The sequence below is a fragment of the Saccopteryx bilineata genome, chromosome 3, assembly GCF_036850765.1.
Source record: "Saccopteryx bilineata isolate mSacBil1 chromosome 3, mSacBil1_pri_phased_curated, whole genome shotgun sequence".
Classification (NCBI taxonomy): Eukaryota; Metazoa; Chordata; class Mammalia; order Chiroptera; family Emballonuridae; genus Saccopteryx; species Saccopteryx bilineata.
The window spans coordinates 302,419,673-302,438,812 of record NC_089492.1 but is presented as its reverse complement, the minus strand read 5'-3'; the positions used below and the strand labels follow the sequence as shown (position 1 = coordinate 302,438,812).

General features: G+C 44.7%; 1 protein-coding gene across 6 annotated transcripts in view; it reads right to left on the bottom strand.

Moving 5' to 3' along the window:
- Positions 1 to 18,853, bottom strand: part of LOC136331961 (leukocyte immunoglobulin-like receptor subfamily A member 6) — a 50,975-nt gene extending 32,122 nt beyond the window's left edge. Inside the window, exons 1-9 of one of the 6 annotated variants that reach the window (XM_066271152.1) lie at positions 18,730 to 18,853; positions 18,474 to 18,509; positions 18,019 to 18,306; positions 17,567 to 17,866; positions 17,066 to 17,347; positions 16,459 to 16,758; positions 16,009 to 16,173; positions 15,399 to 15,452; positions 12,498 to 13,686 (exon numbers count right to left, since the gene is read on the bottom strand). In XM_066271152.1, the coding sequence (XP_066127249.1) occupies positions 13,550 to 13,686; positions 15,399 to 15,452; positions 16,009 to 16,173; positions 16,459 to 16,758; positions 17,066 to 17,347; positions 17,567 to 17,866; positions 18,019 to 18,306; positions 18,474 to 18,509; positions 18,730 to 18,778 (1,611 nt within the window). In that variant the 5' untranslated portion in view covers positions 18,779 to 18,853 and the 3' untranslated portion in view covers positions 12,498 to 13,549. Of the gene's footprint in view, positions 1 to 12,497; positions 13,687 to 15,398; positions 15,453 to 16,008; positions 16,759 to 17,065; positions 17,348 to 17,566; positions 17,867 to 18,018; positions 18,307 to 18,473; positions 18,510 to 18,729 lie in introns of those variants that run through there. The other 5 variants (XM_066271155.1, XM_066271156.1, XM_066271154.1 and 2 more) reach the window with 5 other exon arrangements.
- Between the last annotated feature and the right edge of the window lie 287 nt (positions 18,854 to 19,140).

The window sequence follows — 19,140 nt, the reverse complement described above, 5'->3', positions numbered from 1 at the left end:
TCCTCTATCCAGGCACAATTTGGTTGTTTCTATGTCTTGGCCACTGTGAATGTTGCTGTGATGACCATGGGGGGGGGTGCAAGTGTCTTTACAGACCAAGTTTTCAAGTCTTGGGGGTAGATACTCAGTAGAGGGATTGCGGGGTCATGTGGTAGTTTTATTCTTAATTGTTCGAGGAATTACCAAACTTTCTTCCATAATGGTTATACTAGTTTACATTCCCACCAGCAGTGAATGAGGGTTCCTTTTTTTAATTTATTTTTATTTTTTTATTTTTCCGAAGTTGGAAACAGGGAGGCAGTCAGACAGACTCCCGCATGCCCCTGACCAGGATCCACCCAGCACGCCCACTAGGGGGCGATGCTCTGCCCATCTGGGGTGTCGCTCTGCCTCAATCAGAGCCATTCTAGCGCCTGAGGCAGAGGCCACAGAGCCATCCTCAGTGCCCGGGCCATCTTTGCTCCAATGGAGCCTTGGCTGTGGGAGGGGAAGAGAGAGACAGAGAGGAAGGAGAAGGGGAGGAGTGGAGAAGCAGATGGGTGCTTCTCCTGTGTGCCCTGGCCGGGAATCAAACCTAGGACTCCTGCACGCCTGGCCGATGCCCTACCACTGAGCCAACCGGCCAGGGCCTGAGGGTTTCTTTTTCTCCACAGCCTCTCCAACACTTGTTATTACCTGCCTTGATAACAGCTTATCTTACAGGTGTGAGATGATAACTCATTGTTTTGATGTGCATTTCTCAAATAGCTAGTGAAGATGATCATCTTTTCATATATCTGTTGGCCATTTGTATTTCTTCTTGGGAGAAGTGTCTGTTCAGGTCCTCTCCCCATTTTAAAAATTGGATTGTTTGCTTGTTTATTGCTAAGTTTTGAGTTCTTATATATTTTGGATATTAATGTGTTATCGGAGCTGTTGTTTGCAAATATCATCTCTCATTTGTTTGGATGCCTTTTTATTTTGTTGTCAGTCTCTTTTGCTATGCAGAAGCTTTTAAGTTTGTTATAGTCTGATTCACTTATTTTTGCCTTTACTTCCCTTACCTTTGGGGTTAGATTCATAAATTGTTCTCTATAGCCAAGGTTTAGTACCTTTGTTTTTTTTTCCATATAATTTATTTTTTCAGATCTTTTTTTTTTTTTTTAATTTAGTGAGAGGAGGGAAGGCAGAGACAAACACCTGCATGTACCCCGACCAGGATCCATCTGGCAAGCCCACTAGGGGGCAATGCTTTGCCCATCCGGGGTCCTTGCTCTGTTGCAACCAGAGCCATTTATTAGCACCTGAGGCGGAGGCCATGGAGCCATCCTCAGCTCCTGGGACCAACTTGCTCTAATTAAGCCATGGCTGTAGTAGGGGGAGAAGAAAGGTGGTGGGGAAGGGGTGGAAAAGCAGACTGGGAATTGAACCCAGGCCATCTACATGCTGGGCTGATGATCTGACACTGAGCCAAACAGCCAGGGCCTTGTTTCAGATCTTATATTTAGGTCTTTGATCCATTTTGAATTAATTTTTGTGCATGGGGACAAACTTTAGTCAAGTTTCATTCTTCTGCATGTGATTTTCCAATTTTTCTAGCACCATTTATAGAAGTGGTTTCTTTTCTCCATTGTGTGGTTTTGGCTATTTTGTCTCCCATCCAAGTACTAACCAGGCCCGACCCTGCTTAGCTTCCGAGATCAGACGAGATCGGGCGCGTTCAGGGTGGTATGGCCGTAGACTTGGCTACTTTGTCAAAGATGATTTGTCCATATATATGTGGTTTTATTTCTGGGCTCTCAATTCTATTCCACTGGTCTGTATGTCTGTTTTTCTGCCAATATCATAGTTTTGATTATTGTGGCTCAGTATAGTTTGAAGTCAGGTAGTTTGATACCTCTGGTTTTATTCTTCTTCCTCAGGATTGCTTTGGCTATTCAGTTTTTTATGGTTCTGTACAAAGCTTTTCATTTTTTGTTCTATTTCTTAAAAAAAAAAAAGACATTGGAATTTTGATGGGAATTGTATTAAATTTATATTAATATATTTCTTTAGGTAATATGGCCATTTTAACTATGATTCTTTCAATCTATAAACATGGGATATTTTTTCATTTTATTGTGTCTTTTTCAATTTCTTGCAACAATGTTTTGTGGTTTTCAGTATATAGGTCCTTCACATCTTTTGTTAAGTTAATTCCTGGGTATTGTATTTTTTTTTTGTTGCAAATTACAAAAGGAGTTGTTTTTTATTTTTAGTTCATTCCCTGAAGTTTCATTATTGGCATATAGAAAAGCAATGGACTTTTGTATATGAATTTAGTATCCTGTGAACTTACTATATTGGTTTATTGTTTCTAATAGTTTTTCAGTGGAGTCTTTGGGGTTTTCTATATATAGGATCATGTCATTTGCAAAAAGTGAAACCTTTCATTCTTCTTTCCCAATATAAATGCTTTTTATTTCTTTCTCTTGCTTGATTGTTGTGGCTAAAACTTCTAGCACTGTATTGAATAGGAGTGGAGAGACTGGGCAGCCTTGTCTTGTTCCTGATTTTAGAGGAAAAACTTTTATTTTTTCACCATTTAATATATAAGCTGATGGTTTGTCATATATAGCCTTTATGATGTTGAGGTATTTTCTTTTATTTTGATTTTATTGAGTGCTTTAAACATAAAGGGACGTTGTATATTATAGAATGACTTTTCTACATATATTGATAAGATCATATGCTTTTTGTTCTTTGCTTTGTTGATGTGGTGTATTATGTTGATTGATTTCCATATGTTAAACCATATTTGTGCTAGAATGAATCCTACTTGATCATGATGTGTTATTTTTTTAATGTGTTGTTGTATTTGATTTGCTAGTATTTTGTTTAGGATTTTTGCATCTGTATTTATTAGTGATATCTGTCTGTAGTTTTCTTTTTTTGTGTTGGCCTTGCTAGGTTTTGGTATGAGGGTTATATTGGCCTCATAAAGTGTCTTAGGGCATACTGCTTCTTCTACTTTTTTGGAAGATTCTGAGAAGGATTGGTACCAAATCGTCTTTGAATGTTGGATAGAATTTAGTAGTGTAGCCATCTGGTCCTGGACTTCTGTTTTTTGGGAGTTTTTTGATAGTTGTTTCTATTTCTTCCTTGCTTTTAGGTCTACTTAGGTTTTCTACTTCTTCATGACTCAGTCTAGGAAGATCGTATAGTTCTAAGAATTTATCCACTTCCTCTAGGTTGTTAATTTTGGTGGCATATAATCTTTCATAGTATTCTATTATTATCCTTTGTATATCTATGATATCTGTGGTAATTTCTTCTTTTTCAATTTCGGATTTTGTTTAAATGAGTCTTTTCTCTTTTTCCCTTAGTGAGTTTAGTTGTGGGTTTGTCAATTTTATTGGGTTATTATTGTTAATTTTTTTTTTGCAATGAACTAGTTCTTTGTTGTATTATTTTTTCTATAGTTTTTTTGTGCTCTATTTTGTTTAGTTCTCTCATTTTTACTACTTCCTTTCTTCTGCTGACTTTGGGTTGGCTTCATTCTTCTTTTTCTAGTTTCTTAGATGTGATGTGCCTTGGAGTAAGTGTGTTTGAGTTGAGGTGACTGTGCATTCTGTTTGCTTCTTTGATTTGAGGTTCTAACTCTTCCCATAGGCTTAGGAAATTTCCATTCATTATTTTTTTGAATAGGCTATCTATTCCCTTCTCCCTCTTTTCTTCTTCTGATATACCTATTATTTTTATATTGCTCTTTCTGATGGAGTCAGACAATTCTTGTAGAGCTCTCTTATGTTTTATTTTTAATTCATGATTCTCTCTCTTCTTCTCTTTTTAGTATCTCTAGTTGTCTGTCTTTGATATCACTGATTCTTTCTCTTACCTGACTTGTTCTATTAGGAAAACTAACTTGCTCATTTTTTCAATTCATGTATTGAGTTCTCATCTCTGTTTTTAAGTTTCAATTTCCTTGGTGAGGTGTTTGTTTTGTTTTCTGAGCTTATTAAGTAGCCTATTAGTGTTTGCTTGCATCTCATTGAGTATATTTGGAACTTCAATTTTGAATTCTGTATCATTTAACTCCAAGGTTTCCATGTGATTAAAATTTTTTGAGGAGATTTTTTATTTTCTTTCTGAACTATGTCTCTTTCTTATGTAGCCATGGTATTCACTTTTTCTTCCTTGATGAAATTTGAGAGTGGTATTGTTAAGAACCCTAACAAATAACAATGAAAAGAATAAAGAATTGAAATAATAATACAATAAAATTTAAAATCATGACAAGTAAAAAAGATAAACCACAGAAAACAATAGTTGAAAAAAATTAAAAACAAAACACCCACAAAACATAAGAATAAAAAATATAAAAATAAAAGATAATGAAATTCAAAAGAAAAACAGAGAAAAAATAATAAGAAAAAAGGAATAAAGGAAAAAAAAGAAAAAATAAATTTCAGCTTTGAGAGGTTTCTTGCAGTAGGTGTCATTGTATTACAAGTTTTAGTTCTGTGAAATTCTTGGGCTGCCCTCCACTGAGATGTTACTGTCACAGTGATGTACGAGGGGCCACAGTAGTGTTGGTGGGTGGGGCGTTTTGTGAGGGACTTATGACTTTGGTGTTAAGGCTTCAGCTTTGTGGCTTTCTGGCTCTAGCAATGGCAATCTCAAGCTTCCTGGCACTCCTCCCTATGTCTCAATAGATCTGGGTACTGGACATGCAGCACCTGTGTTCTCCAGGGGAGAGAGTAGCTATGGAGAGCTAGCTGAGGGTTTTTTCTCTCCCACTCTTTGTACTGCAAAGTGAGGGAGGTGGGATCTGGGGGTCTGGGGGCCACGCTTTAATTTTCTCTGTCTCTGCAAAGTGTGTGGGCTATACGTAGACCTTGGGAGCACTGGCTGTGGCCTTGTGCTCTGGCCACTGTGGTTTAGTTTTTTTCTCCTGTGCCCCTCTATCTCACAGCTCTTCCTCATAGAAGGAGATCCAGTCACTCTGAGTTTCCCTCTCTGTACTCCTCAGACAAAACCCAGACAACCCATGCTTCTCTCTTCCTTGTAGTCTAGCAGAGGAACCCCCCCCCCCAGTCATTCTGGGTTTGTTTTCTCTTTAGAGCCCACTGCAAATGAGTTTTATCTTCCAACCCCCTTTTCAACTCACCTTAATTTTAGTCCATTCAGTGCATTGATCTTTCGGGAATGTCTGTGAGCCCAGCTCGGGTTTCTTTGCTGTGTTATACTTGTTCAATTTGTTGAAATTTCAAAGGGAGAGATTAGAAGTATCTCTCATACCACCATTACTCTGACCTCATCTCCCAGTTATATAATCTTAACATCCATTCTAAGCTAGATTTTCTATATACATACCTATGAAGGCCATCTTTCCCAATATTTGGGGTCTGTCAGCATCTTTCCATGAAGTGCTAGGTTAGAACATAAAGCCATCTCCTCAGCCTTGTTTTATTTTTTCTTGCAGCTCATGAAGTTTCTTTTGAATTATCTATCAGGTGAGTTGCAAATCTGCATGTTTTTGGGTTCCATTATTGGGAGGATTATTATAATCTTTGGTGATGTCATAATTTTGAATCTTCACATTCTTTGTAGTTTTGTGCTCTTGTTTGTGTATGTGAAGAAGCAGTCACCTCTTTCAATCCTGACCAGTGGTCTCAGGTGAGCAGTCATTTCTGTTGGTCTTGCTTATGTTCTGGGGTTTCTCTGACCTTGTTTGTATATACTTGCTTAATGCTTCTAGCTCCCTCTAATGGAAGGACTCTTACCTTGTGTATCTTCTTATGTGACAAAGCATCTACCCAGCTGTTGGGAAGCTTTCTTGTTTTCTGAAAGTTGGCATGACAGCTCCTTTTATGCCCACAGACACTGGTGTGTTCTGTCCACACACTCCCATATATTCAAGTATATCTCTCCATCTGGACTGTTAGGAATGCTCTGTAGTCCACAGAGATCTGTCCACATCAGTGTTTGTTGGGTCACCCTGGACCTTGGTTATGAGGGGTTGGAATTAGTTCACAGTCTCCTTCTGGTTCCACAGCCTGTCCCAGGGTCTGTCTACCCATTTCCCAATGCACAGGTGGGCAAACACCTTCCAAGTCCCTTGGCTTATGGTGCTGGATCCAAAGGCTCTCATAGAAGCATTTATGTTTGTAGATAGATGCTAAATTTAAAACATTAAAGGAGGAAAAAAAAGGAAATGCACCTGTGGCCCTTATGGTGCTTACGTCACACTCTCACTGTGTCTGCTCCTCCTTCCCATTAGAGCCAATTTCTACCTTGTCTGATTTGGTGCAGGACTCCTGACCCACTGGTGACATATATGCCCAGATATGAGGTCTCACCTGATTCCCAAGAGTCTTTCTGACTCAAAGAAGAAAGGGGGTGAGTCCCTTTCTTGAGGCTGTCCCCATCCTGAGACAGCCCCCGATAGGTCAGCTTTAATTAGAACACCCACTAATTTTCTCAAGCATGCCTGGTATTTCACAAATAGAATTTACTTTCTGTCTTTGACTCACCCTTAAATGTGTATTTACTGATCATATACTATGTATAGTACTTTGGTGTCAGAATCCAAAAATTCTCTGTGTTCACCACAGTGGGTTTAGGTAGCACATCCTTCCTCTCGCACAATTAACATTTTGTTGTTATGGTGAGAACATTAAAGATTTATTCCATAGCAACTGTGAAGTACACAGCACAGTATGGTTACAGTTGTCCTCATGCTGTACATTAGATCGTCAGAAGTTATATATCTTATATCTGGAGCTTTGTGTCATTGGCATGTAATGTTTTGAACTAATAAACCACTTTATTAATACATTTGTTCATTTATCCTTCAGTTTTCACCTCCATCATCTATTCTATTGATTAACTCACCTATCTCTATACCCATGAACCCATCCATCCATCCATCCATCCATCCATCCATCCATCCATCCATTCCTTTATGCCTGTGTTCAAACTACCACCCCTCAATTCATAATACATATATTTTGTTAATTTCTACCTCACACACATTGCTAGGAGTAAAAACTTAAAATATGTGAAGTCAATGGACATAAAACTTAAATTGTGGAGGAGGAACAATTTCTATAGATTTTTTTACCCATATATTTGCTTAACTAAAAATACTGTATTGTGCACTTAACTTTGTTTAAAGGTTAGATTTCAAGGTCAATGTTCATACACAATAAAATAATATTTATGGGAAAAGCAGGAATGTGTGATGAAATTGTATGGCTCTTGCCCTCTAGGAATAATTAAACTTGGGCAACACCCAGATAGTAATCCATGTTAACAGTAATCCACTGCACCACCACTGGTCAGGATGAACTGTTTTGAGTTTTTTGAAGTCCTGGATAGAATTCTGTTTTAGCGATAAGAGAACAGAGTCCCAGATACGGTTGGAATTTTGTCAGTGGGCTCCATCTCAAGCATGACTGGTCCAACTTCAGTGCAGCTGAGTCTCCCAATGGATCCAATCACCCTGACCCAAATATGAGAAGCCCTCTTTCTCTGTCTTCATCTGGGGGCCTGATTTCATAGGAGTCAGGGTGACTCTCAGGGCCATAGAATCAGCACAATGGACAGAGGCAGGTGTGGTGTCTGCTCCTTTCTCCCTGCCTGAGCTGGGCACCTCCTTTCCTGCATTTCCTCTCACACTGACCGCGGACCGCCGTGGACACCAGTGACTCGAGTCCTGCTTGAGATACAAGGACTCTTCCTTAAGTCTCCACTTGTATTTTTAGGAGATTAAGAAACAAGGCTTTCTCTAAATACTTGGTGTGTTGAAGGATAAACTGAGAAGGTAGCAAAGGCCTGGTGGAGTCTGTGTCTCCCTCTTAATGCTGAGAGGACTCTGGTTCCCAACAGACATGAAGTTTGTCTGTGTGGATGCGGATTTGAAGATCCAAATATTGCATGAACTTGGAACCAGAAGATGATGTAGGGCAGTCCCTGCCTCTTCATGTCACCTTTAGTCCCATTCCCACCACCCCTACCCAAATACTGGTTTTCCACAATCTTCAGTATCTTTCCATCACATACTCAGCATTGACTGGATCCCACATTGCCCACTGAGCTGCAGTGAATGTTCTCACTGGTCTCTCCTGCTTGTGGTTCAGGTCCCAGGAGACCAGTGTCTCTGACCCACAATAGTCTCCAGAACTCCATGGGCACACAGCCTAGGTCAGACATTTAGGACCCAGTAATGATCTGGAGCTTAGCATGAGTCCTCTTTCCTATGACTTTGGTGTGCAGAGTGTCACCGAGATTTGACCACACATAGGTTAGAAGGCGGGAGAACCATAGCCTCTGTAGGTCCTCCCCTGGTGGGTGCTCATGGGGCACACATGGAAGACAGCCTGCCATCTTCCTATATGGGTTCAGGATTCCAGATGTCAGGGCGGGTCAGCTCCTCCTTCCTTCAGCAGATGGAAAGAACTAATGTGTTCAGTGAGCTACACGATAGGGACATGTTCCATCCTGAGTTCTTAACAGGGCACAGGTGGGCTGAGAGGTTGGTGCTCTGTCCATTCCTGAGGGAGACGGGGGATCTTTGTTAAAATGAATAATCACATCATATGCCCCAAGTGTGGACTGTGAGGTGTGAGGTTCCCCTGAGGCCATCCTCCATTCCCTTCTTTCTGCCTTTTAGAAGGAGCTCCCAGTTGGTTGGGGACCAGATATCACCCACACCTGTCACCACATGGATCAGGGGTCATTCTGCTCTGAAAGTATGTTCCCAGTGGTATAATATGCACACTGGTACAGCCCTGTATGGTGTGAGTCGTAGGTTTAATGAGAAAACCGCTCTTGTTGCTGGAGTTCTGTAGTGGCCATGTGCCTGGTTCAGCCCAGATGTTTATGGAGGGTTTATGGAGAATGCCTGGAAAGATATTAGACATTAACTGTCCTAGTAGCCCTTCACCCACTGTGTTTCCCCAGATGTCATTCCAAGGTTCCTCTCAAATTGGTCACCACTATTACAGACCCTGTGTAGTTGTCTGGGGGGGAATCATTGTGTTCAAACAGGGTCCTGGGGGAAAATTCACCCACCTGTATCTGGTCCCATGTATCTCAACACTGCCCTGGAAGAGAGTCCCTGCGAGAACCACCCCCATTACATGTAGAAGCTCCAGGCCCTTGGGTTCTGGGATGAGACCTGAGGTTGAGCATATCTCTTTCCACTAAATTTCTTTCCTCACTAAGCCGCCTGAGTCCTGCGGTCTGTCAGGACCAGGACTGGGAGAGGAGGAGTCCTTATCCTTCCTTTTTTACCCCAAACTCTCAAAGGCTGAAAAGAGCTATGAGTGTTGTGGTTGTGGTGCTGCCTCCCATGGTCCCAAGTGATGCAGATGATGTATAAATTCACAGATCCCAGGAGTGACTAGGTGCAGGCTGCATGTGACACATAACATTTTCCTCTAAAGCCTCATTCTGTGCTCCCTGAAATAAAACAGCATGTTCTGGGATTCTTCAGACCAGATCTGAGTCTCAGCAGAACCCACACATTCTACATCCATCTCATTCAAACTCAAATTCAGAAGATGACACTTGTCTCAGCACATGAGGGTAGAAGACACAGGGCATTAGAAGAGAAAACACCATTTAATTTCTATTCTTTTTCTGCCTCTCATAGAAGCTGTGTGACTTTAGGCAATTCACTTCTCTTTCCTGAGAGTCTTTAAGTTAAAATTTTCTTCTTTTCTCCATCATCCTGGCAGTTAAATGGTGCTTACTGGACGATTACTTTGTCCAGGCATGAGTTTTCAAAGGAAATGTGACCAGTTTCTTTCCTGGACACAATCACCTTTGATTAGTGCCATCAGACAATACAGATATTTAGACAACGGATAATGTGGTTATAGTTTTGATAAGTTGTAGCAAAGGAGAAAAACAGAGGACTGAAAGAATCAATAACTGGTGGACACCCTGGAGCCTTAGTCATAGAGTGTGGACCTGTTGGTGAAGGAGGGACCAGGACAGGACAGGGGTCAGTACAAGGTGGGGAGAGGATGGCACTCTTGACCAGGAGGAGGGGGTTACTCTGCAAACTGTCAGTCATCAGGGAGTGCTGGGTCCTGGTCACTCAGGGTCTTGGAGCAATGCAGGTACTCTTAGGTTTTATCTTTAATATCATGAAAAAATTTTCAGTAAAGAGACTTTGCATGGAGCATGTGGGGCAGAGTGTGTTATATTGAGTGGGACACTTGAAAACATGTCAACACAATACATTAAAAATAAAAATTAAAAAAAGTTTTCAGCAAAACAACATGTGAACAGACTGTAGGTTTGAGAAGTTACAGCTCTGTAGGGAATAGATCATAGGAGGAAATAAACAGTGATAAAAAATAAACAGTGATAAAACTCCAACATCACAGGCCACTGGGTGATGAGCTGATCAGTATTGTAAGTGATTTGTGAGAATTTCTTATAAACTATTACACAATCTCTATAACAAATCTACATGTACAGTTGAGTGAGAAGCATCAGGAACTTGTCTTTGTCATTATCATGGTCTAGGAGGTTTGCTAAGGAGTTTGCTCTGTTCAGATTGGCTCAGGGAGCGCCCATAGGAAGGCACTCATGTCTCAGGCTCAAGGTGTCTGGGGAGGGAAGGAGGTTCTGTCGGATGAGTCCGGTTTGCAGGGAAGAGCTGGCTCTGCTTAGACTAAAAATTTCATCACTGCCTGACCTTCAACAACATAGACATCAGGTGGAGATTCTTGGATGTCGCTGAGTGAGGTGGAGACCTGAGGAAAGGCTTTGTGGAGTGATGGTAGGTGACAGGTAAGTTTGGTCATTAGAATAAAACACCTCAGCTGGACGTGAGGGTCGGGAGGAGGCCAGGAAGAAAGTTATTGGGGTTGCACCAACAAGATGTCTTGAGTCTTCAACTTAGCTTGACTTATGAGAAAGCAATCAGTAGGCAACTAAGGTGCCAAAATGAAGAATTGATGCTTGTCAACTCTCTCCCTTCCAGTCTGTCTGTCCCTATATGTCGCTCTTTCTCTGTCTCCATCACACACAAAAAAAGAAATGACTCAGGATTTTATAGAAAGAGGTGGATGTGAACTTGTTCAAAGAATGAAGAGCTCAGTGTCATAATTGAGGGATTTGTTCACTGTTTGTGAGGGAGAGTGTGTAGAATTGAGGGCTCTTCTTCTCCAAGACTTGGTTGATAGGAGAAGCCAGTAGGACTTGTCCACTGACTTCTCCATCACAGGATGAATGATCCCAAGATGAAGAGTCTTGGGGAGATGGTCAGAACATTGACAACTCATTGAGAGCACCAGCACTCCCCCCACCCCACTGCCGGGCCTGGGCGTATGCTTTTGTTTCTGCCTAAGACTTCCTCTCTCTGACTTCCTTGTTTCTGTAAGGAGGGACCCCTTCTCTTCATTGCTTTCTATGAAATGCTGAGTCATTTCTTTTTGTTTGTGTGACAGAGATAGAGAGAGAGAACAACAGATAGAGACAGACAGACTGGAACGGAGAGAGTTGAGAAGCATCAATTCTTCATTGTGGCACCTTAGTTGTTTACTGATTGCTTTCTCATATGTGCCTTGACTGGGGGCTACAGCAGACCGAGTGACCCCTTGCTCAAACCAGTGACCTTGGGCTTAAGCTGGTGAGCTTTGCTCAAACCAAATGAGTCCATGCTCAAACCAGCATCCTTGGGGTTTTGAACCTGGGTTCTCCGTGTCCCAGTCCGACACTATCTACTGTACAACCACCTGCTCAGATTCTTCTGAGTCATTTCTGCCTCCCTCTTGCCTTTCTCTGTGAGGCAACAACTCTTACCTGATACTATGAATTCTGTTTCCATGCTTTGGGCAAAAGAACTAGTTGAAGAGAATTCACTGGTTTTAATTTAAGACACGAGGAAACATTTATTGACAGTCTATTTTGAAACAGTACCTTCTCCTCTCCCTTTTTACTTATTGTGGAAAATTGTGAACCTCACTTTTCAGGGACATTAAGAGGATCAGCAGTGCCTGAGACATGAAGAGTCTCAATCTATGTCACTTATATGACTTGATTAAGACATGGGCTTATGGGTCTTATGGTAGGAAGGGTTTCCTGGAAGCCCTAAATTTGGCCTCCAAGCTGGGAAAGTAAATCTGAGCCTATAGGGACATCCTTAGTTGAATGAAGTTGAGCAGAGAGTTAGAGGATGCAGGGTTGATGGTTCTCAGCCTGGATACTCAAGAGTATCTCAGTAATACTCAAGAGTGAAGGTGAAAATGTCATCACTGGATTGATCTTGAAGCACTAAGAACCCTAGGGCATCTTTTACCTGTTGAGAGACCTGCCTCCCGCAAACTTCATGGGGATGTCATGCAACTTCTACAGTAAAGGGCTTTATAGGAAACCATGTCTGTTTGAGTGTGTGTGTGTGTGTGTATGTGTGTGTATGTGTGTGTGTATGTGTGTGTGAGAGAGACAGACAGACAGACAGACAGACAAAAAGGGAGAGAGATGAGAAGCATCAATTCTTCATTGTGGCTTTTTATTTTGTCATTGATTGCTTTCTCATATGCGCAGCTGAGCCAGTGACCCCTTGGTCAAGCCAGCAACCTTGGACTCAATTCAGTGATGTTTGGACTCAAGCCAGTGACCATGTGGTCTCGTCTATGATTCCATGCTGAAGCCAGCAACCCTGTGCTCAAGATGGTGAGCCTCTACTCAAGCCAGGTGAGCACACGCTTAATCTGGCGATGTTGGGGTTTCAAACCTGGGTCTTCAGCATCCCTGGCCAATGCTTTATCTACTGAGCCACTACCATGTCAGGCGAACCATATCTGTTTTACTTGCATTTTTTAATGACATAAAATTCACATAACATGAAATTCAGCATTTTAAAGAATGTCATTCAATAGAATTTAGTAAATACAATATAAATATATATCAACCACAACTGTTTTCTAGTTTCAAGACATTTTTATAACACTCTCCTCCCTGCCCCTCAAAAACAAAAAACCAAAAAAATCCTATGAAGCTATCAGTCTCCATATTCTCCTCCAACTTGGCTCCTGACAAAGAAATCTGATTTCTGTTTCTATGAGTTTCCTTCTCCTGGACATTTCATGTACATAGAATCTCACAAAATGTGATCTTCTGTGTCAGGCTTCTGTCTCATAGCTGTGTAATTCTGACGTTCACCCACAATCTAAGAAGTGGCAGTGCTTTGTTATTTATGGTTAAAAAACCCCCAGTGCTCTGAAGACACCACATTCTGTTGATGTGAATGTGGTCGGGCATGAAGGGGTGTATAGATGTGGATCCAAACCAGCCATGTGGGCGCACCCTCGTGTCACAGGTGAGAAGGGAAGGACAGTCAGGGAGAGTCAGTGGTGACAGGGAGGGAGGAGACCAGTGGGTGGAGGAGGCGTCCTCCACAGGAACACGGCACACGTTCCCTGCACCCCAATCACAGTCTCTCCCCTGGACATTCTCAGAAGACAGTGTCCCCAGCTGTGGCCCCAACTTTCTCTTACCACCTCCTGGGCCATCAGATGTTCTGCAAGGCTCCACCTGTCAGAACACTGCATGATTCCCTCTGTGGTCACATCCTGGCTGCATTTGGGGTCATTCCTAGGCTGTATAGAGCCTGAAACAGCAGCACCCCGAGGGCCACCAGGATCAATGCAGCCACGACCATCCGGATGAGGTTCCCCGCAGTGTAGTCTTGGGGGTGGGAGGCTAGAAAATGTGAATACAGAGGTCACCGTGGTAGGGGGATACCCAAATCTCCAGGGTCTGGTTATCTATACTGGGCTCCCACTTCTGCTTGCCCTCAGTGTCCCTGTGATGTCTGAATTCAGAACCTGCTCTGAGTCATCTTGACAAGAGTTAGCAGTGACCAGGAGCTTAGTACTAGTGAAAAAAAATGATCTCAATTCAGAAGTTATTAAGAGCTGTGAGTTCTGTGCTCTGTCTGAGACACAGACTCCATAAACTATGTTCTAACAGCTGAGAGGTCCCACTTTACAACAGCTGAAGACCCAGGGCCCATTGAGGAAATTAAGTGTCAGGGCTTCAGAATGTCAGGAGCACTTGGGGGACAGTCTGGGACTGGGTCACATTCACTGCACTCACCCAAATGCTACCTTTCTGGGATCCTCATTTTAATCATCACCTGAAATTTTTCATGTATTTATTTTTTTATTAATTCACTTTTATATATTAGGAAATACCTACAATGGAAGGTATATGTACCAGATGAAAAATATGGGTATATGTATGAATATTTGTAGATATACTTGTAGGTACATAAATATAGTATTAATAGGGGAATAAATACCTAGTTTGGCAAAAGCAGGTTTATAGTTGTGAATACACAAAAGATAATGTTTATCTGGTATTATTTATTATTAATTATAATTTTATTTTCTATACAAACTATTGTAAACCTACTTTTGCCCAACCCTGTATGTGTGTAACTACATATATGGATATAGAATATGTGTATATAACATAAAATATATCTGTACATATAGTTACACATACATCTCTTAGATAAATATTAAAATTATACATTATCATGTATATGTACATATACTCATGGAATACCAATATATATTGTATGTGTGAGTGTATGTGTGTATATATATGTGTAGAAAAAGAGAGAATGAGAATAAAAGAGAGAGAGAGAGATAAGTGGGAGAGAGAGAGACAGAGAGACTTTAACTAAACCTCTAATAGGGAGGCACGTCCCAGAAAGCTTAAGTCAGATCTTCAGTTAGCAGTCAAGTCTTGTCTGTGGGATGTAGGGAGGGGGTGGGGGAAAAGGGAGGTTGAGACTTGGAACTTGGGTTAGTGGAGTCAGGTCAGGTCGGGAGCCCAGCAGGGGGAGGAGTCATCATCATCACGCTCTGTTTGGACAAATTCTAGAAGGTCAGGTATGATTTCATGGATCGATAAATAATCATGTGATATTTATCCCAAACGACTTCTACACATGCTTCATCAATGGTCATAATCGAGGAAGTCCACAGTATGGTTTTCAAGCCTTAAGGATGAGAAGGAATCCCCCAAATGATAATATTTAGTGAACACAAGTAGGAAATTATGTCAATCTGTTACCCCATTTTGTTAGAAAAACAAAGATGTAAAAAAAAGATTTAGTGCTGGCCAGTTGGCTTTGCAGTAGAGCGTTGGCCCGGCGTGTGGAAGTCCTGGGTTCGATTCTCTGCCAGGGCACACAAGAGAAGTGCCCATCTGCTTCTCCACCCTTCCCCCTTTCCTTTCTTTCTGTCTCTCTCTTCCCCTCCCGCACCCAAGGCTCCAAAGGAGCAAAGTTGGCCCAGGAGCTGAGGATGGCTCCACGGCCTCCACCTCAGGTGCTAGAATGGCTCCAGTTGCAATAGAGCAACGCTCCAGATGGGCAGAGCATTGTCCCCTAGTGGGCATACCAGGTGAATCCCAGTGGGGTGCATGTGGGAGTCTCTCCACCTCCTTGCTTCTCACTTCAGAAAAATATTAAATAAAATAAAATAAAATAAATGATTGATCTATTCTCATTACAAAATTTATTCAAAATTTTTGAATATGAACTGAACTGGGGTTTGAACCAGAGGTGTGGCTTCTTTCACTAACTCTATGGCTGCCCCTCAGAAGGCTTACAGAGGAGAGAGCTCAGACACTACTGCCTGTGTCCCAAACATACACATTCACACTTACACAGGTGCACACAGACACACACAAATGCATGCACACAGTGTCCAAGCAGACTTCTCGCTATTTGCAATTGGAGAACTGGTCCCACTGAGAAGCAGGAACTTTCTCAGGCCATTCTCTGGGAATTGGCTGAGCCAAGACCCGAACTGACTCCTCCCCCAAGCACCACCTCCTCGCAGACACTCAAGGGTCTGACTGCTTGGTGGGACCAATCCTCAGAACTTCCTGGGGGTCAGGTGGGAGGCAAGAAGTGGGGGCTGTATTCTCTCTTCATTTCTACTGGGCAGCTCCTCCCCCAGTCTGGGCTACACCATCTCCCTCTGCCACGACCACCCGAACTGTCACCTGCTGTCCTTAGAGTCCCAGGGTCCCATGCCCCCCCAGCATGTCCCCAGGCTCCCTGGGAGACAAGCTGTGTCAGAGCAGGTGACACTGTTCTCTCTGGAACCATGGCCTCTGCTTGTCCCCACTCATGTCTTGGTCTCTGGGTGAGGCCACGAGGACAGGAGACTGGAGAGGTCAGGATGGGCAGCTGTAGCCTATTCTTCTTTGGTCAGCCTGGTCCTCCTCAGCCTCCCCCAGCCCCACGGGAACATGTCTGCGTCTCAGGGATGAGGTGACAATGAGGCAGGAAGGGGCGAGCTCTGGAATTTCTATTCCTCTGGGCAGTGAGGGTCCTCCCTGCTGACCCTCCTTCTGTGACCCCCTCACTCCATTCCAGCCCAAAGGGCCCCTGCAGACAGGGTCCTGAACTGATCATGGGGACAAGGGAGGGTGGAGTTTCCAGATTCTCACCTGAGACCACCAGCTCCAGGGGGTCACTGGGGAGTGACAGCAGGTAGGGGGAGGTACTGTTTGAGCAGTAACACCTGTAGGTTCCTTTGTGACCTGAGGTCACAGTACTGATGGTGAAGGTGGCCTGAGAGGGTGCAGACATGTCCTGCACACGAAGGTGCTGGGGAGGATCCCGTGACCCCTCCCTGTGCAGGTGGAAGGTGTCAAACCAGACCTCAGAGCGACACTGCAGGGTCATGTTCCCCTCTGAGGTCACTGAGGGTCCCGGTTGGGCGGAGAGGGAGGGTTTTGTGTACATTCCTGGGGGAGAGAAGGTTGTGATGTGTAGTCACCTCTCCCCACACACCCTTGACCCTGAGCTGAGGGACCCCATCCTTCCCCAGGGACTCTCTCTGTGACTGCCTGTCAGCTCCTCTCAGCCCCTCTGGGTGGGTCTCCTTTATTTTCATGCCCATCATTTCCCCATTCTCACTCCCTCCCCCTAGACCACTGCCCCATCTCAGCCTCTGCTCCAGGACCCTCTCCTGGGCCCCATCACCAACAGGGTGACCCTGGGCAGAGAGTCCTGAGCTGACAACAGGACACGGGGCAGGGCAGGTCCCCTCACCTGTGATCAGGATGTCCAGGGGGGCACTGGGAGCCGACCACACGTAGGAGAGGCTGTGTCCACTGTAGCACCTGTACTGGCCCCCGTGGGCCTGGTTCACGTGGCCCAGGGGGAAGATGGGGCTCTGTTGCCCATCCAGACCCTGGGGAGGTGTGATCCCCTCATCCTTGGTCAGAGCAAATCTATCAAAGCCGGACTCTGAGTGGCACTCGAGCATCAGGCTGTCTTCAAGCCGCACCAGGGAGCCTGGCTGGGCCGAGAGACAGGGCTTGCTGTGCACACCTGGGGGGAGGGGACAGTGGTTCTGAGGGGGACACATCCAGTGTTGCTCACTGGGCTGTAGTCAGCGTCCTCACACGGTCCTCCCGTACCATCCTGCCACCTGTGGTTCTGTCTGTGAGGCCATTAACAGTGACCTCCAAGACCCCAGGGCACCAGCTTAGATCAGTCACTTTGGGCCCAGGAAACAGATAGGGTGGCACAGGGGATCAGTCCTCTCACCTGTGACTTCAATGTGCAGAGGGTCACTGGGTTGTGACCACACATGGGGGTAGGAGCTGGAAGAAGCATAGCATCTGTATGTCCCAGCATGGGAGGTGCTCATGGGACCCACAGGGAAGACAGCCTGCCACCTCCCAGCATGGAGTCCGGAGTCCACGTGTCGGGGAGGGTCAGCTCCTCCCTCCTTCAGCAGATGGAAAGTGCCCCATGTGTTCTGTGAGCCACACGAGAGGGACACGTGCCCTCCTGAGGCCACCACAGAGCTTGGCTGAGCTGAGATCGATGGTGCAGCACCCACTCCTGAGGGAGAAGGGGATCTGTGTTAAAGGGGACAGTCACCCACATGCCGAGGTGTGGACGGTGAGGGGTGAGGTCCCCCTGAGACCACCTTCCACTCCCTCTACCCCTGAGGAGGAGCCCACAGTGGGGAGGGGTCCTGGTGTCTCCCTTACCTGTCACCACCAGGAACAGGGGGTCACTCGGCTCTGACAATATGCTCTTAGTGGTGGAATATGCACACTGGTACAGCCCTGCATGCTGTGAGCCCGTGGATTTAATGAGGAAGCTGGTCTTGTTGCTGGGGTTCGGTGGGACACTGTTCTTCCAGGGGTAAAAGCCCCTCTCTCTATACAGACTGTAGGCATTAGCCTGCAGGGACCCCTGACACCAGATGGTCACAGGGCTCCCCATGGTGACCATGGGGCCTGGGTCAGCCCAGATGGAGGGTATGGGGAGGAGCCCTGGAAAGGAATCAGACCTGAAATGTCAGAGGATCCCTTCACCCCTCCATTTCCCAGATGTCACTCCAAGCCCCTCCCAGATTGGTCACTATTATTACAAACCCTGTGCTCCCCCAGCTTCCCTGGGGGTCACTGTGCTGAAGCAGGAGGTCTGGGGGAGGACTCACCTGCCTGGACTTGGTCCCATGGACACCAACACAGCCCTGGAAGAGAGTCCCTGTGAGCACTGTACCCCCACCCCCAACACACACACTGAAGGTCTAGGCCTGGCTGGGCCCTGAGCACTGGAGACAGATCTGGGGGTGAGCACTTCTCCCTGCCTTATAAGTCCTGCCCCCAGTGAGCCTCCTTAGTCCTGGTGTCCTTAGAAACCAGGGCCAGGGTAGAAGGGGACCCTATTCCTCACCCTTCCCCAGGGCTCACCGAGGCAGAGAAGGGCAGTGAGGGTTGGGGTCACGCTGCTTCCTCCCATGGTCACCAGTGAGCAGACAACATATAAAATCCACACAGGAAAAACAGACAGAGGAATGCAGTGTGACAGGGTCCAGGCTCCATGTGACCTGTCAAGGGTTCCTCATCAGTGGCCCCACAGGAAGGGAAGTGGCCCCTCCCTGAAGGATGGGCCCCAGCAGACAGCAAGCCCTGGAACCTTTCAGATGATCTGAGTCTCACCAGACCCTCTGCGTCCACCTCATGCCAAACCCACATCCAGAGGGTGACAGCTGTCCCAGGACCCGAGGGTAGAGGATGCAGGACAGGAGAGGAGCCAGCTCAGTATCTGTTTCAATTCTGACTCTGCCTTTTCTAGAACCTCTGTGACTTTGGGTAAGTAGT